General features: G+C 44.5%; 2 protein-coding genes across 2 annotated transcripts in view; one reads left to right on the top strand and one right to left on the bottom strand.

Moving 5' to 3' along the window:
• adgrd2 (adhesion G protein-coupled receptor D2) overlaps positions 1-19355 on the top strand; it is a 191064-nt gene extending 171709 nt beyond the window's left edge. Inside the window, exon 26 of the mRNA XM_078551262.1 lies at positions 16309-19355. Within this exon, the coding sequence (XP_078407388.1) occupies positions 16309-16502 (194 nt within the window). The 3' untranslated portion in view covers positions 16503-19355. The remainder of the gene's footprint in view (positions 1-16308) is intronic.
• Positions 19356-22204: 2849 nt separating this feature from the next.
• LOC144685416 (nuclear receptor subfamily 5 group A member 2-like) overlaps positions 22205-26103 on the bottom strand; it is a 105755-nt gene continuing 101856 nt past the window's right edge. The window contains exon 7 of the mRNA XM_078549877.1: positions 22205-22455. Within this exon, the coding sequence (XP_078406003.1) occupies positions 22208-22455 (248 nt within the window). The 3' untranslated portion in view covers positions 22205-22207. The remainder of the gene's footprint in view (positions 22456-26103) is intronic.

Consider the following 26103-nt stretch of genomic DNA (forward strand, 5'->3'; position numbering starts at 1 on the left):
ATTAAAACCACTCCTAACTGATGCGTAACTTTAGTACTAACCAGCCCCCAACCCCCCCAATCCCTCACGGGACTCACCCCACACTCCCCCCCCACCCCCCACAGCAACCCCAACTTCCCCCACCCCACCCCCCCATCGGATCCCCGGACTGCACTCCCCAACCCCTGACTACCCCCCACCGACCATCCCACTCTGCCTCGACTACCCCACCTCCAACTACCTTCCCCTGACTACCCCCTCCCCCTGACTATACCCCCCCCAACCCCGACTGCACACCACCCCCATCTACACCACCCCTGACTGCCCCCTACACCGTCGACTGCCCCCCCAACCCCCTAACTGCACCCGTCTCCTGACAACCCCTTTCCCTCCCAATTGCCCTCCACCCCACAACTAGCCACCCCCTCCTCCGACCACCCACCCCACCCCGACTACAGCACCCCCCTGGACTACTCCCCCAACTACCACTCCCTGGATCCTCTGATCAAGAAGCGGAGCGGCAATCCGACTCTGATCTTGGAGCGGCAATCCCAGCCACAGTGAAGGAAAGGTGGTGTAGCTCCAAGCCAGTATGGTGGGTGACTTGGTGGGAAACTTGCACGTGATGCTGTTCCCATGTGGCTGCTGCCCTTGTTCTTCTACATGGTAGAGGTCATAGGTTTGGAAGGTACTGTCAAAGGAGCATTGGCGAATTGCTACAGTACATCATGTAGATGGTATGCGCTACTTTCACTGTGCAATGATGGTGGAGGGAGTGAATGTTTAAGGTGTTGAATGGGGTGCTAATCTAATAGGCCACTTTCGCTTGGATGGCCAAGATTGGGGCTTTGCGTGCTGTTGGAGCTGCACTGGTCCAGGCAAGTGGAGAGCATTCTGTACATGGGCCTGACATGTGCCTTAGAGATGGTGAACAAGCTTCTGGCCAGTCAGGAAGTGAGTTACTTGCCACAGAATTTCCAGCCTCTGACCTCTTATTGTCACATTATTTATGTGGCTGGTCCAGTTAAGTTTCTGGTCAATAGTGATCCCAGGATGTTAATGGTGGAGGATTCAGCAATGGTAATGACATTGAATGTCAGGGGGAAATGGTTAGATTCTCTCTTGTTGGAGATGGTCATTGCCTAGTACTTGTTACTTGCCAGTTATCAGCCCAGGCCTGAATGTTGCCCAGGCCTTGCTACATTCAGACTCTGCGCCTGCGCACCCGTTCCTGCAGATAGAAAAGAACCTACCTTCCTTTGGCAGGCAATTAGTGTATGCCAAGGTCCATATGTATAGATCCTGGCACACCTACTTAACATCAATTCTCTTCACATGACCCTAGTGTTCATAGGGCCAAACAGAGCCATGTCATCTTCTACTGCACCTAAAACTATCATGCAGCATAGGGCTGGCATATCCGATGTCACTAATCATTAACACCATCTGCACTTCAGCAACCAAGGGGTTCAGGTATTGGGTTGCCCTATTTCTTGCTTTCAGACTCATGCTTGTACTTTTTTCCCTTTTCCTTTAGTTTTGTTTATCACTGCTTAATACCCTACTTCATCAGCCTTGGCGAAGATTGCTAATGAGTGGACAAACCTTTTGAGCCTTTCTAAAGTCAATTTTTGGCATCCTATTGTGCCAGTCCATTTAGATTTTATTTAAAGACAATTTTCAACTTCAGTGATTAGTGTGTTCCCTGCACTCATCCAGATTGTAATTGAGACTTGGAAATTATTGTAATAAACAGACGTTGGAAAATTGGGTGCCATAGCAAATTCTAACGAATCACAGAGCAGGTCAGTGAGCTTTCCACAGAGATAACATATTGGTTATTTTTACTCCTAACGTCAGTATAGACCCAATTTCATGCCATGTGGGAAGAAACTCCCCACATATCAGAAAATCTAGGCAAACAACTCCTTTATGATACCACATACTTTATATTTGCTGTTAGTAAAATCAAAATACTTTCAAAATAAAATCACATTGTCATGATGATGTGACTTGTGCATGAGTGATATCAATCTGTAATTTCACTGGCTGACCAAACATATACTGAACATTTAAAAATGACTTTTTAAAAAGTAAGATTGGACACTGACTAAAGATGGCTGCCACAAATCACTTGACTAAAGTAAAAAGTCAAATACTGCGGATGCTGGAAATATGAAATAAAAACAAAATGCTGGGAAAACTCAGCAGGTCTGACAGCATCTGTGGAGAGAGAAATAGAGTTAACGTTTTGAGTCAGCACGCCTTCTTCAGAGCTCTGAAGAAGAGTCATGCGGACTTGAAACGTTAACTCTGCTTCTCTCTCCACAGATGCCGTCAGACCTGCTGAGTTTTCCCAGCATTTTCTATTTTTATTACAAATCACTTGACATCTGGTATTGTCAGTGACCATTTTCTGGCCGTCCCAATGTCAATTACAACTCAGACATGACCAGACGCCCTCATGCAATTTCACATCTGAGGATGTCAAGAACTATTGAAAAATGTCCTGGACCTAACATCTACATTTCCATAGGACTATGTCTCCGGTGGAGGCCGAAAGTCTTCTTTCATTCATTCAGGGGATGTGGGCTTCGCTGGCTGGGCCAGCATTTATTGCCCATCCCTAATTGCATTTGAGAAGGTGGTGGTGAGCTGCCTTCTTGAACCGCTGCAATCCATGTGGTGTAGGTACACCCACAGTGATGTTAGGAAGGGAGTTCCAAGGTTTTGACCCAGCAACACTGAAAGAACTGCAATATATTTCCAGGTCACAAAGGTGAGTGGCTTGGAGGGGATCTTCCAGGTGGTGGTGTTCCCATGTATCCGCTGTCCTTGTCCTAGATGGTAGCGGTCGTGGGTTTGGAAGGTGCTGTCTTAGGAGTCTTGGTGAGTTTCTGCAGTGCATCTTGTAAATGGTACAGACTGCTGCTACTGTGCGTCAATGGTGGAGGGAGTGAATGATTGTGGATTGGGTGCCAATCAAGTGGGCTGTTTTGTCCTGTGTGGTATCAAGCTTCTTGAGTGGTGTTGGAGCTGCACACATCCAGGCAAGTAGAGAGTATTCCTTCATATTCTTGACTTGTGCCTTGTAGATGGTGGACAGGCTTTGGGGAGTCAGGAGTTGAGTTACCCACTGCAGGATTCTTAGTCCTTGATCTGCTGTTATAGCCACAGTATTTATATGGCTTGTCCAAATCGGTTTTTGGTCAATGGTAACCCCCAGGATGTTGATAGTGGGGGATTCAGCGATGGCAATGCCATTGAATGTCAAGGGGCATTTCTTTTTGGAGATGGTCATTGCCTGGCAATTGTGTGGTGTGAATGTTACTTGCCACTTGTCAGCCCAAGCCTGGATATTGTCCAGGTCTTGCTGCATTTGGACATGGACTGCTTCAATATCTGAGGAGCTGTGAATGATGCTGAACATTGTGCAATCATCAGCAAACATCCCCACTTCTGACGTTATGATGGATGGAAGGTCATTGATGAAGCAGCTGAAGATGGTTGGGTTTAGGACACTACCCTGAGGAACTTCTGCAGTGATGTCCTGGAGCTGAGATGATTGACCTCCAACAGCCACAACCTTTGTGCTATGTATGTCTCCAACCTGATTCCCATTGACTCCAGTTTTGCTAGGGCTCCTTGATGCCAAACTCAATCAAGTGCTGCCTTGATGTCAAGGGCAGTCACTTTCACCTCACCTCTGGAGTTCTGAAAGTCTGCTAGAACAGACTTCTGTATCTCATCAAGATGGATAATGATACACTCAGCAGGTTAATGGCTAGGACATTACAGAATCTGACCACCCTGGCCATAAAATAAAAGTAACTGTTGGTTCAGACATCAGACAAACGCCTTCTATAATCATTATGGGGAGCGAGAGGTCATGTGATTGAAGTAACCATTTTGAAATCTCTTTAATACAAGCTGCTAAAGACAGAAGTGGTCTGTAGTCTGGGGAACCCAACGCAGCAGTAAGGAGCTCCCTTCTCTCCTTTCCCAAGTTGGGACCCTATCTCTTACCATTTAAAAATCCAGCACAGAGATAGTGAATTTTCCATCGGAAGGAACCTCGGGAGCAAAACACATTGACTTTTGGAAGAGACAGATTACAGATTAAAATTAAATTGTCTCTGGAAATTGCAGTTACACAGGCTTCAACTCAACCGCTGGAATCTAAAGGAACTTGGGAAAATTTCTGCCACAGCGACCAGCTAAGGACTCATAAACAGTGAACACTCAGACCTTTTTACCTTTCAGCATTGAACATTAACTTGACTAAGAAAGTAACTACCTACAGTACAACTTGTACATTTTGCATGCTTGTGTGTGTGTGTGTGTGTGTGTGTGTGTGTGTGTGAATGTGGGTCATGAAAGTTCGAGAAGCACAGGTTTAACTTTTTAAATATCTGGCTGTCTTTACCTGGATGGGATTTTAACTCAATAAAAATGAGTTCTTTTTTGTTCTGAACCTCAAGAAAGCCTGTCAGACTCATTGCAATCAGTACGTAAATGATTAAACACAGACACTGAGAAAATTACTTAACCTTTCTAACTTCACAAGAAAACCCTGGGCATAATTTTCTGCCTGTCGGGCGGGCCATGTGGGAGTGGGCGCGGACGCGGGTGGGCTAATTAAGGCCCACCCAGTGTGAAACACAACTCCCCGAGGACAGCGGGAGTGGGCGGGCGGCAATGGGACTGCAGTGACCGCCGGGTCCAATGGTGACCCGGGCGGCCTGTTTTAAAACGCTCCTGCAGCTTTTCCAAGGCTGTGAATCCCGGCCAGTGGGAGGTCTCCCCAGAGCGCTGCTGGTGAGCAGGCCGGGCAGGAGGGTAGGACAGGGGGTCACTGTGCCCCTCATTTCTCAGACGATTGCCTTGTTGCCTTCCTCGTGGAGGTGGCAGCACGATGGGAGGTCCTCGTTCCGAACGTGCCTGGGAGGAGGTGGTGGGGGTGGTGAGCTCCCGCGACATGGTGCGGTGCACCTGGATCCAGCGTCGCAAGTGATTCAACCACCTCTTGCGCTCGGGAAGGGTGAGCACCATGTTGGCACTGGTCACTTAACCCAGCTGGTAGGCTTTCCCCCCCTGGCTGCCACCTCCCTCACCCCCCTCCCCCCCCCACTCCCCCGCACCCCCCACCCCCCAAGTCCCCAAGTAGTGACTGCATTGAATCATTGATGACATGTGTCCTTCACTGGGTGGGTCAGCAGATATTGCCCATGCCGAGGTCACCCTGAGAGGGTGGTGATGAGATGGGTTCTGCCCCCGCAGCATGTGGTACACTGAGACCCACACGACTGTTTTGGGGGCAACCTGGAGGAGCTGCACCTGGGCACAGAGCTGGAACTCCAGGACATGTCAAAGTCAGGGTGATGAGATGCTGGGAGGGGAGCTTCAAGGTGGCGTTGGCACCGATCGATCTGCTGCCCTCTGAGCTCCACGTGCTTGTACCTCCTTGTTATGGAAGGTTAGATCGTGTGGTGCCAAATGTGATGTAGGCAGCATTTGGCCAAGGGGGGTTGGGGGGTGGTGGGGGGGGTGGTGGGGGGACAGACCTGGCCTCTTTGTGTGAGTGTTCGGCAGCAGTGGGGTGAGGAGGCACTGGAGCCCTGCAATGTCCCACTCTGGTTGGGATGGGACGGCCGTGAAGAGAATCCAGGTACAAGTACCACTAATCAATGCTCTTCTCTCCTTTCCAGGAGAGGAATGTATATAATGCCTCCAAGCGGATGAGGACTGGCGGAGGGCAGGGCCAGGTGTCAATGCTTAGTTGGTTCGAGCAGGAGGCCCTAGATCTGGAGAGGCATCATTTGCCCAGGTCCACCAGTGTCAGTGAGCCTGGGGTGTCATAGGTAGGTATGTTTGTCCAGCACTGTGGTCACCATTGTTCTCCCAACAGCCATGGCAGTGCTGAATGTTCAGTGATTGAAGTTTGCAACATGGCTTGACCATTGCTTATGGAAGGATGAGGGCATAATGATCCGGGGGACAGGGACACACATTGACATTGTCTCCACGTTAACTGATCCAATGTCCTTGTTCTTCCTTTCAGCATCAGCGGAGCAGGGCCGGGAGGAGGAGCAGCAGAGACCCCCTCTTACACCTGAGGGTCCTGAAGTCTCACCAGCGTCACACCATCTCTGCCAGGCAGGCACCAGCGCAGATACTAGCATCTCGGTGGGAATTAGATCATCAGCTAGTGTCCCTGGGCACAGCGGTGAGGGCACTTCACAGTCGCTGGAGGAGCTGCCAGAGACAGAGAGTGCCCATGGCTCCAACAGTCAGAGGACTGCAGGGGACCAGGCACATGCTCATTTGGTGGCTGATGATGTGCCGCTGGAGTCGTCCGTGAGGCAGCAAACGCTGGGAGTCCAGCAGGGTGTGCGGGAGCATCTGATGGAGATACATGAGGCTGTGCTTGGCTTGGTCTACGTGGTGGAGGAGTCTACCCGCACTATCGCCGGAGCAATAAGCCTCATGTCCGAGCGCCATGCGTCCTCCATGGCGAGGGTGGTGACTCTTGTGGAGAGGATCCTGCAGGAGACCAATCAGGGCTTCCTGGGGATGCGCTCGGACCACCAAGCCCTCACATCGGCATTGACCTCAGCTGGTCCGTGCCAGTGTGGGAGATAGTCTGGGCACCGAGTTCCCCAGCTCGGTGCCCATCTATCCAAGGTGAGCAGGGAGGTCCGAAGCGACCTCACGTTGGCGCAGCAGCTGCCTGACGTCTCTGTGGGCTCCTCTCAGGGCACTCCGGATGAGGGCAGCAGCTCCTCCGCCCCTCTGCCAGTGACCATTGCATCCAATGAGGCTGCGATGACTGGGGAGGTGCCAGCTGTGGAACTGGCAGCTCCCTCCCAGGCGGGGCCAGCGCAGGCTCCACGGGCCAGAGGACGGCCGCCAAGGTCATTGAGGCCAACAGGACAGCAGAGAGAGCAGGCTGGCTCAGATGCCAGTGTCGGCGAGGGGGCAGCACCAAGACGGCGCACCCGGAAATGTAAAGATAAGGCACCTTAGGCACACCAGGGGTTTCTCACTGGTGCTTTTTGTGTTGCCCCGAGTTGAGGTCATGATTAGTTGGTGTGGTGTTTAACACCTTTGACATTTTGTTTCCTTAAGTTCATTTTGTTATATCATTAAATTTAGGCATTGACCATAGCTGAGGGAGCCTCTTTTCCTCTGCAGGTGGATGGTTACCCATGATGTTATGAGTGAGTTGTATCACATTGAGCTTTATTGACAAGGCCCTTAGTTAATGTTCCTATCCAGGCAGATTTAGTACTCCGGTATCGAGTATGGAGTCTGCAGCCCAGGCTTGTCCTGGAGGTCCATGTGTGTTGTTCTAGCTGAAGGTTTGTTGGATTAAAGCCTCCCGGGTGTCCCTGCCTCCCTGGAGTATGCCCGGGTCAGCATCTACCCCCTCAGCATTTCCCTGTGGGTGCTCATCCTCGGACTCACTGCTGGACTCATCGTGTGCAGCCGCAGACACTGCGTCTACATCTTCATCATCCACAGCGTCCCCCCTTTCCAGCGCAAGATTGTGGAGAGCGCAGCATGCAACCACTATCAGTGACACACGATCTGGGGGGTACTGGAATGTGCCAGGTCCAGGCATCAGAAGCGCATCTTGAGAAGACCAATGGTTCTCTCCACCACAGCCCTTGTGGTGCCCTGGCTCCTAATGTACCGCTGCTCAGCTTCTGTTCTTGGATGGCGGAGAGGCGTCATGAACCACCTTCTGAGGGGATAGCCCTTGTCACCCAGCAGCCAACCATCCAGCCGGGCTGGAGCACTGAAGAGCCCCGGCACCTGGGAGTGTCTGAGGATGTAGGTGTGGGAGCTGCCTGGGTACCTTGCACAGACTTGTAGAATCAGCATCCTGTGATCACACACTATCTGCACTTTCATGGAGTGGAAGCCCTTCCTGTTGATGAAGGCACTGGGTTCACCTGCTGGTGCCTTGATGGCCACATGTGTACAGTCTATAGCACCCTGGACACGGGGGAAGCCAGCAATGGCCGTGAAGCCTCTGGCTCGCTCTGTCTGGCTTGCCTGGTCCCAACGGTAGTGGATGAAGGTCAATGCCCGTCTGAACAGAGCGTCTGTAACCTGCTTGACACAAGTGTGGACAGCTGATTGGGAGACACCACAAAGATCACCCACCGACCTCTGGAAGGAGCCAGAGGCATAGGAGTTGAGGGCAGCTGTGACCTTCAGAGCCGCTGGCATGGGGTGTCCACCCACACAGTTAGCAGAGATCTCAGGGCCAATCACCTGACAGATGGAGGTGACTGTCTCCCTTGAGAGTCGGAGCCTCCTTCAGCACTGCACCTCAGACATATTGAGGTAGCTGCTTCGCTGCCTGTAAACCCTGGCAGCAGGATAGTGGCATCTTCTGCGGCCCCTTCCACCTTGGTCTACCACTTGACCCTGCGCCCCTTGTGCCTGCACCTCTCCTCCCAAAGGTGGCTCCCCTGGAGACTGAATGTGGACTCCTGGCCTCCTCCCCCTTCTGGCCCTCCCTTCCTCCTCAGAGGAGGTGCCTCCAGTGGAGATCACAACTCCCATTCCCAGGCTAAGGGAAGGCTTCCTGAAACCTACAGGCCCGAAAAAGGATCTTCACTGCAGAGTGCTGACCTGAAGGTTGTGAGTCCTGTCCAAGCAGCTGGTGTGAGTTTTGAAGTATTTCTGCTCACACAGGCAAGTATCAGTAACTTTCCAAATTAAATATCTGACTGAGCACATTCGCGACCCCGCTGATCCCTCTTATCCTGCCCATGGCTGAGGTTTATACAAATGTCTCCTACCCACCTGCCCGTTGCGCCCATGCGCCGACCCGAAGATTGCACGGGCGCCGAAAAATCGCTATCAATTGGTGCCTCGAGGGCCCTAAGTGGCCCGTTAATTAATGACGGGCGCGCATCGGAGAGCATCACGTGCCCGCCCACCGAAATATCGCCATGGCGCGGGGTGACGTGGCGACGCTGGCGTGTCATTTTACACGCCGCACAGCAACGGGAAAACACTGCCCCCCTGTTATGGTCAGGGTTGGGGGCGGTATCACAGGGGGAGTCACGTTTTAACCCTCCTCACACGGAGGAACAGAAATCCGGGCGCTAACATCCGGAATCGAGTCCAGAGCCAATCGAAACAATTTGAATCCATAGACTGTGGCTGGAATTTGAAGGTCCTGACCCCACCATGACAGGGCTGTAAAATGCAACGAGACGTTCTAAACCCCATTGATTTCGGCGGGAACGTTAAATCCGGCTGCGGTAAAATCCCGCCCCCTGAGAGAAATTGAAAGTGGAAACTAAATTCATCCCTAAATTTTAAAAGGCCAGCCCAGGTTTTCTTGTGTTACTACAGCGCTTACTGTACTGACCAAACGTCCACCCTTGCTGCCAGTGCCTTTCTGGAACTGGTGGAAATTACTTCTGGGGATTTAAAGGTTCTGCCCTCGAGGAGTTAAAAAGTGTAGCTAAGGAATTGGAGTTAGAGTTTCACCCGAAAGCCAGGAGATTTGAAATGTTAAAGTTTGTAGCCAGAGAGTTAGGCTGCAAATCTGAGACAGAAGTAAAGGAGAAAAGGTAGACCAGCAGAAATACAGCCAGAACTGAGACAAATAGAGTCAGAAATCCAAGCATTGGAAAGGGAGAGAGAATAGAGAGGGAGAGAGGAGGTTTTCCAAAGAAGACAGCAAGAAAGGGAGATGAGACTACATGAACAGCGTAGGGAGGTAAAGACACCCAAGGCAGGCTGGAGAATAGTACTCCCAAAAGGTCAGGGATAGTCCAGACAGGCTTGGAAGTCCTACAGGGGGCAATAGAACCAGGAGGCTGCCAAAGGACAGGGAACCAATAGAGGTTCGGAAGTCCGACAGGGGCGACAGAACAGAAGTTGCCAAAGTACAGGGGACCACAAAAAGCTCGGAAGTCCTTCAGGGAGCAAGGGAACCCTTGAGAGTTGGAGCGGCGAGGGAAGAGGCACTTGGATTTAAGGAGGCTGAAGCTAGGCCAGTAGAAGTAAAACAGATCTGGATAGACTCCATGAGGGGCAAAGTAGCTGAGGGACAACCATTTGAATTCAAAAGGGCTTAAGCCAGGTGAGCAGGAGAAGAGTCAGGGGGAGTCCATTTTACCTCTCCTCATGGGGGCCATGACATTATAAAAATGGAGACATTTCACAAAAGGGAATCAAAATTAGCTGATGCTGGCTGCACACCTGTCAGGCATGCCAAATTGACAACATCTTAAGCAAAAAAACCTGCTGTCTGATGTGCTATTGTGGCTTCAGATCGAATTGGTCTGTCTGTCTGTCACATTTGGTGTCCTGGATGAGAAAAGCAATACTTTGTTCAAGGGAAAGTGGAGTCATAGCCATAACCCTCAACGCATTCAAGGTATTTGACAGAAAGCAGGGGCTCAGCCTGACGCAGAGCTAGCCTCTTGTACCTTCAGGCTCATTGATTTGGACGCATAACTTTCTTAGTCGCAGATGGCATCCTATACGACAACAATCATGGGGTACTACCCCTGCTAATCCTTCTCGGCCTGTCTGGAGCCTTTGATATGGCTGAGCACACTATCCTCCTCTAATACCTCTCCTCCATTGTCCAACTAAGTGAAATTGCCTTTGCAGTCAGACCCATAGATATTGCTATCCAGCCATTGCCAGAAATTCTTCTGCAGTGTCCTCCCTTCCCACTACCTCTGGAGTCCCCAGAACATCTATTCTGATCTGCATGCTGTCTTTCAGCAACATCATCTGAAAACATAAGGTCCACCTGGAAGCTGGTGACACCCTCCTCCAGCTCACCATCATCTCTCTTCACCCCTCCATACCTACCGTCTGTATTGTCAAACTGCTTGTCTGGCATCCAACCCTGCATGAACCAAAATTCCTCCAAGTAAACGTTGGGAAGACTGAAGTCACTGTCCTTAAGCCCCATCCCATACTCTGTTACCCAGCCACTGGACTTACTGCCTGAGGCTGCTCCAGACTGTTCACAACCTCGGCATTCTATCTGACCCAGAGCTTAACAGGTCCTCTCCATCATAAACACTTACTCCCATTTCCATGCATTTCCGATCCAGCCTCAGTCCAACAGCTTCTGAAACTTCATTCATGCTTTTGTTACCTCGAGATTCACATGGGAATTATTATTGAAGACAGCCACCATTCAAAACAGGCCTTTGGAAAGTAGTTATCAATAGTTTTTAGCTCTCGTGAGTTTTGTTTGATACAAACAAGAGGCTGAAAATAATGAGCTATAAAAACTGTTGAAATTCTTTGCAAATAAAAGTGTGAACCATGGACATAGACCAGCAGCCAGGTAGATTTGGGTAGTGATCAAATTTGTTACTGCATTGCCTATGCTTGTATAGACCTCAGTCGGTTCTCTTTTACATAAAACTTGCCTTTTGTGAGTTTGAGTACACTTGCTACTTCTGAAAGTCAATAGAATATCCAGAAAGGTCTGTACTTGAACCCATTGTGCTTTTTTAAACTGGTGATGGTACTTTTTTCAGGCATTTATGCTTAGGATTCAAGTTCTCTTTGTTGAATAATTAATTGTCCTTTTAAGAAATACTATCCAAAATTCGCCTTTGCAAGATAACCTTGACAGTCTCCCATATGGTTTTTGTAGCTTTATCAGCAATTGTTTTGCCTTCCCTTTCTCCACTTCTGAAGCCATCAAGTTTGTTTTACAGATGTTGATTGCATTTTAATACCTTGGGAGAGTCGCTATTCTTCAGTTGTGAATCTGGACCGTGAATGGCAGTAGGCTATTCAACTACAGAGGCATTCTAATTGATTCACTCGCTTCCAGATGGGACCCTTGGATAGCCATCAGAAGTAGGAAAGCTAGCTGATGTTTTTCTCTGCCCTTTCTGAGGGCAAATTGTAAGGTCCTCACCACCATTCCAGATGAGATCAGTTAACTTAATGCAGAACAAAGATCTCCCTGTTCTGTAAGTCTCAGCTACTCGTTGCCATAATCGAACAACAAGGAATCCTCTATACTGGGAGTGTTTAATCTCCAAAATAGAAGTTATTTTCCAAATATGTCAACATAACAGTAAGATGGCATTTAGTCTCCACGTTTTACGATGAGAAGGAAGGATTTCTGCGGGTTTGTGAAGTGGGACATTGCAATTAGGCTTGTGCCAAATAACTGGAAGGTAAAGTGGGGGGACCAGAAAAATAAGTTGGTCTGGAAGTATGTTTGTTGGGGAATTGAGTAATCAGGAAATTTGTTGGGCCTTATTGTTAAACTAGGATTGACAAAGGTAAACGGTAAGGTATCTGTGTGAACAAAAATTTAATGGGGGTTATTTTGATTTAAGACAATAGAGTAACACATATGATATCAGCTCGGTCACCCTTTAAACATCTCTCCTCGTTTTTGTTCCGAATGAAGGAGAATTGCAGGGGACTCTGTTCAGTGAGGGCTCCCAACCTGAAACTACCTGATACACACAGTTTTGGAAGGCCATTGCCATTGATTAGCTGGTCCTCTCCCAATTCTGCTTCTTTGACAATCATTTTGCGCTTTCTTCCTGCAGAGAGTTAGTGTGTAGTTACTGAAAAGGAGAGCGCAGATATGTGGGGCGCATGCTGCTTGTGTGTATGTTGAGAGTGAGGAGAGAGAAACAATGCAAGCTGGATGAAGAGCCACTGAAAGGGAAGTAAGCGTCTGGAGTGTGAAGGAAGGGTGGATTCTGCAAAGGCTGCACTGGGAGGGGAATGCTGCTGCTGTGAAGGGGACAAGGGAGTGATGGTTGAATATTTGTAGGGTGAATGACAGCTGGTACAGGTATGGCCTTGGGCAAGGTGGTGAAGGAAGTGATGAAGGTAAGGGGATTGTCCAGAATGCTAGCGTGTGAGTGAAGAACCACTGACATGTGTTCTAGTGAGAGATGAATGAATAGCAGTACTCACTTAGCCACTCAAGTGAGGTACCTGAAGTGCATCCTGCACTGTAAGACCTGTGGGTGACACTCCTAGTGCTGACAACTTCTGCAATCTCTCTCCATGCGTAGTTAATTGTGTATTTGACAACCTTCCTGGCATTGCTGGGGAACAGGAGTCATTTCTCTTCTAGAAACACTTCCAGGGATGCTTCTGAGAACCTTGGCACCTGGTTTCTACATTTGAGAAGTTTCTTAGTCTAGCAGCTCACAAACAAAACGAACACAGTGGAATGTAACCTCACTTTAAGAGATGCAGTTCTGTTTTAATTCTGACTGACCAGTTGGAAATTGCTCCCTTTGAGATTATAATGAAGCCAATGAATTAACTTTACCTCTGGCCTGTTTTTGATGCAGCGTATGAGTTTTAAACAGAAACCAGAACTCACCTGACAAAAATTGCCCCATAATAAAAAGCTGGGGACAAACTTTTGTTTTAAGTTATGAAGCCTAGGGATGAAGAGCTGTCGTTTAAAATATCAAGTCTGAAGATAGTTGAGAGGAAACTGGTTTTAAAAAAAGTAATTGATTAGTAACCCCAATCTAAGGCTTTCAAAGTCTGTAGATTTTAGTAGAATAGAAAGATTCGGGAGGAGATTAGGTCCATGCTTTTGAAGTCCTGGAGATGGGGAGGGAATTGGGTTAGGAGAACAAGGATACAGAGAAGAAAAGCTCAGAGGAGGAAATATGGTACAAAGGATGGCTTTCTGCCAAGGAGCTATTTTGTAAGACAATGAGCTTTTGCGGTGAATAGATATATATATAAATTTTATAAAAGGCATAATAGCTTGTGTGTCACATCTCATTTCCTGTGTCATATATCGACCATCACACTTTCAGATTTAGCCAAAATTTTTTAAAGCATCAAATCACAACTATAACCACCAGGACTAACAAAATCTACTAATAGAAACATCTCCGGAAATGTGACCATCCAGTTTGCTTGAAAATGTTTTTGTCTCCTGTTTTCCTGTTGCTGCCTTTGAATACAGACTCAATCTAAGGTTCCTAACATCGTCATATTTAAAAAATGGGTATTCCACAATACCATAATATATTAACATAATATAGTAATACAATACATCTACAATATATTAAAGTCTTCCATATGATGTGTGTTTCCTACCCGTGTTGCACTTACTTCCTAAAACACATAATTTCCTTCGAAAGGGGGAAAAGCAAATGCTTATCTTGTAGTTGAAGATAATCTGGAGTTGAATGTGTATTCCAACAGTATATTGGAAGTTCTTAGTCTGTATCTCAGATTATTCAGAGTAATGCTACATTATTTGATATCACAGTGTTCAGATTTTTATGTTCACTTGCAGGATTATGAAACATCAACACAACAATTCTGATGGGGGGGGGGATATACAGTCTCCCTAAGTGACTTTGCAGTTGATATGTGAAGGAAGACCACAAACTATTTGCTAAAGTTGGGCTTTTAAAACCAAGATCTGTGCACTGCGCTTTTGCATTCCTAAAGTGGACTCGAAACCTCAACCAAACAAGACCTCTAACATTTGTGAAGGAGGTCACCAAGATACTGATCACCAACTCATTGAAGTTTATGTCTTAAGTATCTAGTTTTTCTCTTTATATTACATTAAATATTAAGTCTGTAATATAGTAAATAGTGACACTCATTATTGCCTTGGACCGGGATTATCAAATGTGATAGGCAAGGACACAGTTATGTTAGATGGAAAAGTTGTGTTCACATTCTAACACAGAGGACAGAAGGTGTTTTCAGGAGGTGACATTGGAGAGGAATAAAACAAAAGCCAACTTCGGAGTGATGCCAGAGTGATGTGACTTCTGGTTTCTCAGGTTAATTGACTGATGTAGGGTGGTGGTCAAAACAGAAATAAGTAATTTTAGCCTTAGAATCCATCCTGTTATTCGTGAGTTAGAGGTTTACAATAATGTCCTTATCTGCTGTTTGTGAAAACTATAGCTATGTGAAGAAAATTAAATGGGTAATTCTATGCTGTAATGTTCAAGGTAAACATCATAAAAGATAAAAAAATAAAAAGCAACTGATGTGAATGGTTCCTTTCAATATATTTGTGCTTTATTTTTCTTAAATAATCCCACTGTCTCTTCATCTTCAAAAAGCAAACTATTGGAAAAGGTTTATCAGCTTTAATATATCCTTTTGTTCATCCTCCCTTTATTTATTTAGAGAAAATTGTTTAATAGAGTTGACGTATTCAGGGAAACAGATTATTGATGCTAGAAATCTGAGTTGTACCACTCCGAGGTTCCTGATCATGGGATATGCCTGCTCCTTTAAGTGGAATAGATTTTTTTTATATCCATTGAGAAAATTTGAACTAGCTGTTTTTTTTCCTGTAGAAAAGTGAGAACTGCGGGGTGGTCTGATAGACCTCTTTAAGATTATGAAGAGATTTGGTAGGGTTGGTGTCGTGAAAATATTCCCACTTGTTCGTGCTCCATATGCTCCTGATCATGTGCCAGAACTCTGAATATTGTCAAGCAGCATTAGAGACTGCTCCCAGTGATATTACACATCCTGAGCCAACATTCAGGGCTACAAATATAAAATAGTTATTAATAAATATAATATGGAATTCAGGAGAAACTTCTTTATCCAGAAAGTTGCTAGAATGTGCAATTCATTAACACAAGTTGAGGTGAATAGCTTTGATGCATTTAAGGGGGAAGCTGAATAAAAACGAGAAAGGAATAAATGTTTATGCTGATAGGGTTAAATGAAGCTAGACGTCAAGTGGAGCACAAACATCAGCATAAACCAGTTGGGCCAAATGGCCTGTTTGTGTTGTTATTCCATGGAATTAAATAGCATCTGACCCTACTTTGGATGAACCAGTGAAGGGTGACATTAATTTACATTAAACATCAGTAATCATCATTCTCAAAGCACTTTTTCCTTGGCAGATGCCTATAATGCATTCAGTTAACCCAACTAAACTGAAATCACTCCCGGGTATTCGCACTTGTATTTTGGAGGAATGATCTACTAATGCTGTGAAGAGTTATAGTGCCTCAGACATTACAGAAGACATTAGGTGAACTGGTGGACACTGCATTTTCAGACTCCATGTCCTCCGGTGCATGTATCAGAGCTCTGAATACTGTCGAGCAGGCAAAGGAACTGCTCCCAGTGATATTGCACCTCCTGAACCTATGCTCTCACTGTGTTCAAGGGCAGACCCAGCAGTCGTACTTCAGACCTGCTTGGCCTGCACACTGAGTGACCAAAGATTAACATGGTAGGTATGAATTGTAAACCCTTCTGATAGTGTAAAAGTGGCTGTGATGTCAGGCATTGATGGACTATTTGATTTTATTCTGGCTGCAGAATCGGCTGATGACCAGGACATTGGCAAAAGAGCTGAAATAAAGATTTTGAGACCACTGCACCATCTAATTCCTTCCAGTCCAGTAGTGCCGGGAAGGACCCCTAGGTACAGACTCTTTCCACACCATACAGCAGACTATCAGCTCTGGCGGCTCATCACCACCTCTTCGAGGGCAATTAGGGATGGGCAGTAAATGTTGGCCTAGCCAGCGACACCCACATCCCATGAAATAATTTTTTTTTTAAAAAGCTGCTTATGATCTTCTTGCTTCGAAGTTTACAAAACAAATTCTGTAGGAACAAAGAAATGGCAAACCAGCCAATCATGATGCATCCATAATAATGCTTGACAAAGCACTTCATATCATTCCAAAATGGAACCTGTATTTGGTATAAATGTTGCTCAGCCATTTGCGGAGAGCTGAAATTTGTCCTATGACTGGCATCTGAATTCTGATTTATGGTCAAAGCATGGAAGTGATAGTTTATGGTAATCTTGCTACACAGCACCAAAGTGTATATACACCAAGGTGTACGTCATAGTGTCAGAGGCCTATGCAAGGAGGTCATAGCCAGACTTTTGCAACATGCAAAGGCCACTAAGGTAAGAAGACATAAATGTTAATACATAGCACCTCTATAGGAGATAAACAAACATCATGCCCTCATGCCAATTTCTAACCATAAAATTATTTTAAATCAAGCTTCACCACATGTTGCATTGGTGTCTTAGTGGACTGCTGCATTCATTCTTCCTTTGGGTTACTTACAAAATGTTTGCCAAACAGATATGCCTTAGCAGTTTACCAATACTAATTTCCTGAAACTCTGCAGCAAAATTGTTTTCCTGCAATGATACAAGTTAGAGTCATTTGGGAATATTTTGTGATAACATGGGGAAAGGAAAAGTGGAGCCCAAACCTTTCACTTGTTGAGCCCAGTTTGTTACTTGTCCATATCTGTACGATATTTGTTCATGCGAAGTAACACACAGATTTAAAGTGATTAAGCATTATTAATGTGTGTATATTTGAAAATAATATAGTAAAACATTGAACTCATTGTTGTCTTCTCATACAATGTTGTAGTTATTGTAATGTGCTCTTCATAACTATAATTTATACACTATTCCAAGCATATAAAAAAGCAAAACATAACAGAAATATTGTAATACATCTTTAATGAAAATGTCACATAACACACAGTCACTTGTGGCAGTGATTAAATTACAGATATTCTTAGAAACAGTCAATTAAGTATTCTGCTTTGTTGCCATTTCAAAATATCTTTAAAAAACTGTTCTCCAACATACATGTATGAAGTCCTAATAAACACTATAACTAGTCAACCCTTCTTATCTTTTGGATTTGTTGCGTTTAAAGTAAAATGTTTCAATGCATTAAGACATGTTGCTCAGAATACATTTTTGGCATAGTTATACTGATAGCAGTTGCATAACATTGCTTTGTTCTATTGGGTTCTTAAATATAAAACATCAAGAAATGTTGATACATGATGAGGAAAGGGAAGTACAGAAGAAAACATTTTTTGAGAACAATTTTATTTTTATTTTTTGACAAAAACTGTCTCTAAATTAATCCTTGAAATCTTCTGAAAACTTAAACCCAAAAAACACCAAATATACTTCAAAAATTAATTATATTTTTCGTTTATTATTGTGTTCAAATGTCACTTACATCTGTCACATGGGGTGCAGCAAACACGTGTACACACCAGTTTATCCTAGCCAGTAGTTCAATATTTCCTGAGCATTAAAGTCCTGATATATCGAAAGAATTGGTGATGCCCATTACTCAATCTGATCCTGCCATTTCCTCGCCATTTAGTATCAATTTTCAAAAAGGGCTAAGAGTGGAAATTATTAACAAAGAAAGGAAACAAGTAATGATGGGTGGATTATACACTTATGAAATAGCTTTTGTTTTAATTAAAACTGCCAGAATTGATCCACGTTAAAGATCCACATTCGGTGTTCAGGGGAGTTGGAAATGCATTTACTTTAACTGAATATAATTGTACATTTTTGTTATAAAGTGTTAATTCACAAGAACACAGCAATTTATAATGCCATTAATCCCTAGATATAAAACATACATGATGAGGAAAGAAAAGTACAGAAGAAAGCATTTTTGAGAAGAATTTTATTTTTACTTTTGACAAGATGTGCCTCCAAATTAATCCTTGAAATCTTCTGAAAACTTAAAACCAAAACACACCAAACATACTTCAGAAATTAGTTTATATTTCAGTTTATTTCAAACAAATGGAAATATATTGTGAATAATTAAATTGCACTTGGGTTTATTTTAGGAATAAATACAGAAGGAAATAATCTTTCAGACTGACCAAGTTCTTTCGTAAAACCCAAATGAGAAAAGACCATTCAGCCCATCAGCACCAGTCCATCCAAAGCCCATGGATGATTATTTTACCCTTGATTTCTTCCCCCTGCCTCCTACCCTGCACTACCACCTGTTCTAAGGGATATTATGAAAGCATTTCAACTTCTTATAAGTCAAAGCATTTAACCATTATTTCAAAAGAACTTCTTAATTTAAATCAGCAGCGTCTATTGCAAGGGAATAGCATATTTGAAATATACTTCTGATGAACAGAAACATCATGGTGTAATAACCTTTAAAAAAAATCTGCTTTTGAGTCTCGGCACAGTTGACATAGTGTAATAAATATGTGTGTTTTAGGAAAGTTGCATGTTGCATATTTCAAAGATATGGTCAAAATGTTAAACACTGTTGGGAAGAAAACTCATTGTGTAAAAGTATTAATTTTCACTGTGTTGACTAGGAAAAAGATTCGGTTTCAACAGTTAGTTTGTAACAACTGATGATGTTTCATTGCACTTTTATATATCGGGCCGTGGCTGCTTGTTCTAAATTGGAAAAAAAAAATGGCAATTTATTTCTGATTGGTATAGAAGAAATGTGAATAATGTGCTTTCAGAGCAAAATGTTTGACAACTATCAGTGAAAGTTCAGGCACCGACCCGAGATTGAGGTCAATAGCTGTGTAGCACAATCAAAGTTCATTTTCAACTGAAAGGAAACAATATAAAAACACAGAATAAAGCCAGTTGTACTAGTTTTTACCATTATTATGGATTTTTCAACACGTCAAAAATTCTAGAGTCACATATTTAATATTTATAGCTAAATACAATATATTCTGCAGGAATGGAAATATAATCAATTCAGTATAGAACACGCATCGAAGCCTCTAAAAAAAAAAGTTGCAATAAAATAATAGATCAGAATACATAAATAAATTTAGTGAGATATGATCTAAAAATAAATCACGTTATGAGGATTTTGTGATTTGCGGAGATTAATCATTAGTAAAGAGACTGAATAAAAATAAATCACAATAAATATACGTTGATATTTAAAAATCAGCGGACTGATTGTCCTCTATCGGGGTGAGAACATTTTAAAACCTACTTTGATATGGCCCTTCCTTTTACATACCCTAACTGTTTGCTGCATCATTTAATCTAGCCAATTATTTCCCCTGAATGAAATATTAAAGTTTACCAATCACTAGCCACATCTTGAAGTTCCAGTTGACAGACACATAAAATGAATTGTACAGGAGTAATAACATACAATAATAATTCTGAAAGAAATGTATATGTCACTCTCCTATGTAACTTACAACCTCTTTCACTACAGTCAACCAGTAATTTTGCTTGAACAAAATTCTGTCATTAAGGTATGAACATATGAGTCGCCCACTGTCACTTCTCTTACTACTTGCCTAATGACTACTGTTTCATATCTATCAATGAAATGCATGCAGGTCTTTAGAAAAATGTTGTTAAAATGAATTAATTTAAAATAATTGCATAATTAAAAAAATAAACTTAAAACATAAGTTCACAGTTGTACAACAAGCAGAAAACATCACAGTTCTTCCATTAAATTTGGGGGACAAAAGCTGTGCCTTTTGCATAAATGAAAGGAATAGCAGTTGCAACACTTGGTGAAATACCGAGGACACAAAAAGGAGAAGCCATAATACACTGCCTGCTTCGTGTGTGTGTGTGGAAATCCCAATCTCACAAGGAACAAAATCACCTGCGGCTTCAGGAAATTTTCCTCACAGAAATAGATAAAATGGGCACTTCTCTCTCTCTCTTTCCCCATTCCTTTTATGTAATGGATTTAGAAATATTCCCATTTTAAAATAAAAGAACATTTTCTTGTAGTGGAAATGATCATAAGCGCAGGTGGCACTTTAATGCCTGAGCTTTATGGCCCCTCTTTCCAGACAGTGCTTTTATGATTCCTTTGAGAGTTAAAAAAAAAAATCAAAATATTTTAGATACATCTGGCATTACTATCATGACTGAATATAAATATTTAGCTACAAGCCTTCAACAATTATAATGACTAAAAAATTCAGTACATCCCCAAACTGCAATCAGCCACTGTAAAAATAGAACCTCCTCTTTTGTAATACTGCAATTTTAAACAAAAGTGATTGGAAAGAAGGAAATTGTTTTATGATACTGTTACATGGAATGAAATATTTTGTACCGTTAAGGGTTCAGATTTTTGTTGTGAAATGATAGATTTGTTAAAAACACCAGTTGTACAAATGCAGTTTATTCACTGGGAGTGAACAGTGTCTACAATCGTAGCAGAACTTTTAATCAACTGCAGAATCCATGCACCACAGCCTGGTCTGTTCGCGCATGTGTACAGTTTTAATTTTTCACTTGTATGAATTATCATTCCAATAGACAGCAGCGATATTGCTAACTCCACAGAATGGTCACATCTATGTTGACATAGTGGCCCTGTGAAGGGAACAAAGCCTCCTTTATCTATTGGGCTGGATAACTTGAACTTTTTAGTTGGCACTTAAGGAGTTATAAATAGGAACACCAGTGGTGTACACATTTGATCAGTTTATTTCACTAGCAGGAAAAGAGGGAAAACATGCAAGAAAACACAATACAAGAATACTGTTAATTCAGTATAGCTATTATGAAAAGAATATGTTAAATATGACAGAATTAGCAGTTGTTTACTAATTAAATATTAATTTCTGTATAACATTTGTTTTCACTGTAATTTTCTCATTTTCCACAATTTACTATATCTCTCAGAAAAAAAACACACTTGAAACATAAAAATAACAAATACAATACTCTTAACTGTTTGCAACTCTCTGTAAAAATACAAGTGCATTCAGCTTTCAAATATTAAAGTACAAGTGTGCACAGGTTTCTTGTAGAAGTGTATAAAGCAAACTCAAATGATTTATCAGTAAGACACAGTTGTTCTTAGCCTGGTACTCACAGCGATCAGTAGCTTAGGGGCTCTGAAAATATCACTGTGCTGACTTAAATTTTGCATATTATTTTACATTCATTTTTACTATAATTTGAAGCATTTGAAAGGTACTGTTTTATAATGTGCATTATTGTTTCAAGAGAAACAAGTGGAAATTGTAATCCCTAACACTGGGTAACAATCAATGGATACGTAACATCATAGTTAAAAAGTTACCGGGTTGTACGCTTCTTATAAAATGTAAATGCCATTCTTTTGCTGGTTTGCAGTTTTCATAGATGCAGTAAACACTAAGTAAGGATGACTGGGCTGTGTCATAAGGAACAGCCCATTTTATGATAAAGTCAAAATTCTTGTTATGAAGGAAAAAAAAGTCGCGATTTGAAAAACTTTGTACATACTGTTTGCATGTTTTCCAAGATTATGTAGGTTCTGTATATTTAAAAATCATTTGTTACTACTAATTACAGTAGTTGTTCTATTAATAATATAAAGGAATATATTCCACAACCTGCCTTTGGGAAACCATGGCTGTTGTATAGTTCACAGATCAACAGTATGCCTTAAGCTCGCTTGGCATGCAGCATCTCAATCAGTAGGTTGTTACATGGCACCTCACCACTCAGGTGTTTGTAGTACAGGTATTCCTCTGCCTGCATACTTATTGCACGGATTTCAGGTAACCTCAACAACAGCTGTCCAAATTTGTCCCCATGCTGTGGGTAGTTGCACATGGTGTAGTCCAAAAGGGCGGCATGGACTTGTTCTTGAACACTTTCAATCAGATGTCGATTCTCTAAAACCTTGACATCTGTTCGGGAGAGAAAGGATTTGAAACAACTTTAGTAACACGGCTACTTAATCTCAGAAATATAAAATGCAACTGGTCCTAATATGTTTATGTTTCTCAATTGGCAAGATGACCCAAGTCCATTATACTTATACCAAGTTCCAATTCTCTATATTAGTGATATTGTTATTTTGTACAGGTCATCATATTGGAAGAGTACCAAGGCCTTTTAAGTTCAAAGTAATGAAATCTGCTGTATTGTAAATATCGCACGTTATGTTCAGTTTCCCGTTATTCTTCATGCTGAGCTTCACCTGACAGAACAAGAGCAGCAGCTTCCGCACTCAGGCCTGAGTTACGAGAAGAAGAGAGGCTTAAGGGTTCACACAAACAAATCTTTAAAGGGGGACAAGCTTTTAAAAGGCTTTCTTGACAGGGACATAGCTTTTCATAGTTACTTCAAGTCTTAAAAATCTACAGATAGTTGTGTGGCCCGTGCTGAAGGAGTTTTTGCTGACTTCAAGAGCAGGATTTTACGCATCGGCGAGTGGGGGGTGGGGCCCGCTCGCCGATGTCAAGCGGAACTCCCGACGTCACCGCGCCCCATTTAAATTTTCAGGTAGGCGGGGGCGCAGCAAAACCAGCTGTGTGTGTGAGGCGCTCTGTGAATGTCATTTTGGTACCCTAAGGGCACACATTGTGCCCAAAAATGGACTCTGCTGATCCCAATTTCTTGAACACTAATAAGATCTGCTCTTAACCTTTGGTGTTCTAATGAAATAAGCTCTGCTGTCTGCCGTTGCTTAAGGGAGGTAACTGAGGCTCTCTGGTCAAAGAGAGCTGACTATTTTTCTGTCTGTCTTGCCAGAGTCAAGGAGGAGAAGAGAACACAAAGGGTTTGCTCGGGTTTCAAGCTTCTTCCTGGCTCAGGGTACCATTGAGTTCATGCACATTGCTTTGGGGAATAACACATGCCAAATCTGCCATGTACTGGAACCAGAAGGTTCCAGAAGGTGTGGCCCATCGGCAACACATCATGCAGCTCAATGCCTGGTATTCAGGCAGCACCAATTATGCCTTCATTCAATGACATTGAGATGTGCCCAGCTGCATTTGAGCCACCCACGGCAAGCCAAAGGCCGGGCTGCCGGGCAACAAGAGCTTTCTGCTGATGACATGACTTACGAGTCCAGTTTGCAACCCATGCACGTGCACGCACTCATTGAGAGCCACGCTGCCCCTTTAGGAGTGATAAGGGCAGATGGAGCTGAAGCAATGATTTCCGCTGCTTGGTCTACGCTGAAGGAGTCCTGCAGCGCTCAGCCTTAAGGCCTTAAGAATGGTGGTGCTCGACTGCATGCTGTACAACCTTGACCATCATGAGTGATCGCACTTGCCATCTATCTGGCAAGAATCTTGAGGAGCAGGAGCGTGAGGAGGAGGAGGCAGCAGAAGAGAAGAGAGAGGAAAAGAGACAGGACACACCCCCTGCAACCAGGCTCCACCTGAGGAACTCATTCAAGCACAATACATGTGAATGTATCCATAAATTCCCATTCACCTACAGTCCCACACTTCTACCTACCCTCTGTCACTGACCATCATATTGTCCTGTTGGCTGCAATGTAGAAATAAAATCACTACAAAATATACAGTTCAAGCCAGATTTATGCACCACATTGCGTGCAAGTGTAATTCAATCACACTTGTGCATTCCCGTTGCCACCTGTCTTTCACGTACCTTTGTTTGTCCTGGTACTCCTGTGCAGCGCTACCTCAGTGGCTGCAGCATAGCTGGTGGAAGAGGAATTGGGGAATTGCAGATGGTCAAGCAGCTCCGGACAGAGAAAGCGCGGCCGTGGACTGCACCACCTTAGCATGGGTGGCAACAATCTAAGCTGGCTGGCTGGCTGACAGGCAACAGCAGGGGTAATGGCAAATGGGACAGGGATGAAGAATGAATGCTCCTATCCTGGGAGAGGAGACCAGGCTCCTGCTTCATGGGGGCTGGATTTTACTGTCGGCCAACAGGGGTGGGGCCCGCTCGCCGACGCGTAAAATGACACATGGTGTCGTCGAGCGGAATTCCCGACGTCACCGCGCCCCATTTAAATTTTCAGGAAGGTGGGGGCGCCGACCTGTCAATGGCCAATTGAGGCCATTGACAGAGTCAATTAAAGTAATTAGTGGACCTACCCGTCTAACCTTAAGGAGCCCCGGCGGCAACTAGATAAAACATGTAGGGTTTTAAAAATTTTAATAAAGTTGTTTTGGAAATTATGGACATGTCCCATGACATTGTCACATGAGGGGACATGTTAGGGAAATTTTATTTTTCTATTTTGAGCTTTTTCACATTTAGAGCCGATCTCCCTGAGGCTGCACTTAGCCTCAGGGAGATGAATGCACTCCTCCGTGCACATGCGTGAAAGAGCACACTCTCGATTTTAGGAATCCCCCCCCGCCCCCTGCCCGCACAGGGAGCTCATAGCGCTTCCCTGTGGACCTCACGCTGAGCGGGCCTTAATTGGCCAGCCCACGTAAAGTGGTGCTGCACCTCCGATCGGTAGCGCGCCCGCACGCACCCGCCCATCAACTTCCCCCCATTCAGCCCATGGAGCCACTGCCTACCACACCCCTCCGCCCCCCTCCCCCACCCGACCCTTCCGCCTAGGTAGCATCATATCAATCCTAGTGAATTTTTGGAGGAAAGATTGCTGGAGTGCAGTGACACCTGGCAAACCACTTTGAACACTGGTATCCACAGCCATGAAGGTAGCAGTCTGAGCTGGTGTGACCTCACACCACTGGGACACTCATATCTTTTGGTGGAAGATGATGTGATGTAATGGAAATTGCATCAAGAGTTGGTCCAGTGGTGTGGTAATGGATTTGGCCACCACTTTCATGATGGAAAGGATGGGCTTCAAACTCTTTACCAAGCCGTTGATATCCTCCATGCTCCTTGACATTGACTGCAGGCTTTCTGGCAGGCTTCCCGATGCACCAGTTTTGTTGTTTATATCCATTAGCCTTCTTATGTAGCCTCATCAAAGTGCTCACCTGAGTCCTCTGCCAGCAGGACCTGTGAGCGACCTTGCCTGCCAACAAGCTGGCACCTGTGCCATCCTCATCCCCTGCCCTGGCTGCAGCACACATGCCTGGTGTCTCACCATGTGTAGGCTCCTCCTCTAACCTATCCTCGAATTAGCACACTGCGCCAGTAACTCAGCTGATGGCTGCAAGTGTGAAATCAAGTGATGGTGTATCGCCATCGTCACTGCCTCCCTGCTGATCCTCCACTGCATGGACTGGCTCCACCTCCTGGTTAACTGAGTGAAAAAAGGCACAAGTGTAATGTGGTGGTGAAGGGAGAGGGTGTAAGAGGTGTGCGCTTACACCACCTGCAGCTTGAAAGTTAGAGGAGAGTGATGCTGAGGAGGGAGGGGAACGTGAGGAGGGAGGGGAATGTGAGGAGGGAGAGGAATGTCAGGAGGGAGGGGAATGTGAGGAGGGAGGGGAATGTGAGAAGGGAGGGGAATGTGAGGAGGGAGGGGAATGTGAGGAGGATGCTGTCATCCATGAAGGCTTCAGCCCCACAACTAGCCACGGCCTCAGAAATGACCATTCTGATAATGGCCAGCACAGTCTCCTCCATGGAGCTCAGAG

This window comes from Cetorhinus maximus, chromosome 10, assembly GCF_964194155.1.
Source record: "Cetorhinus maximus chromosome 10, sCetMax3.hap1.1, whole genome shotgun sequence".
NCBI classification, from domain to species: Eukaryota; Metazoa; Chordata; class Chondrichthyes; order Lamniformes; family Cetorhinidae; genus Cetorhinus; species Cetorhinus maximus.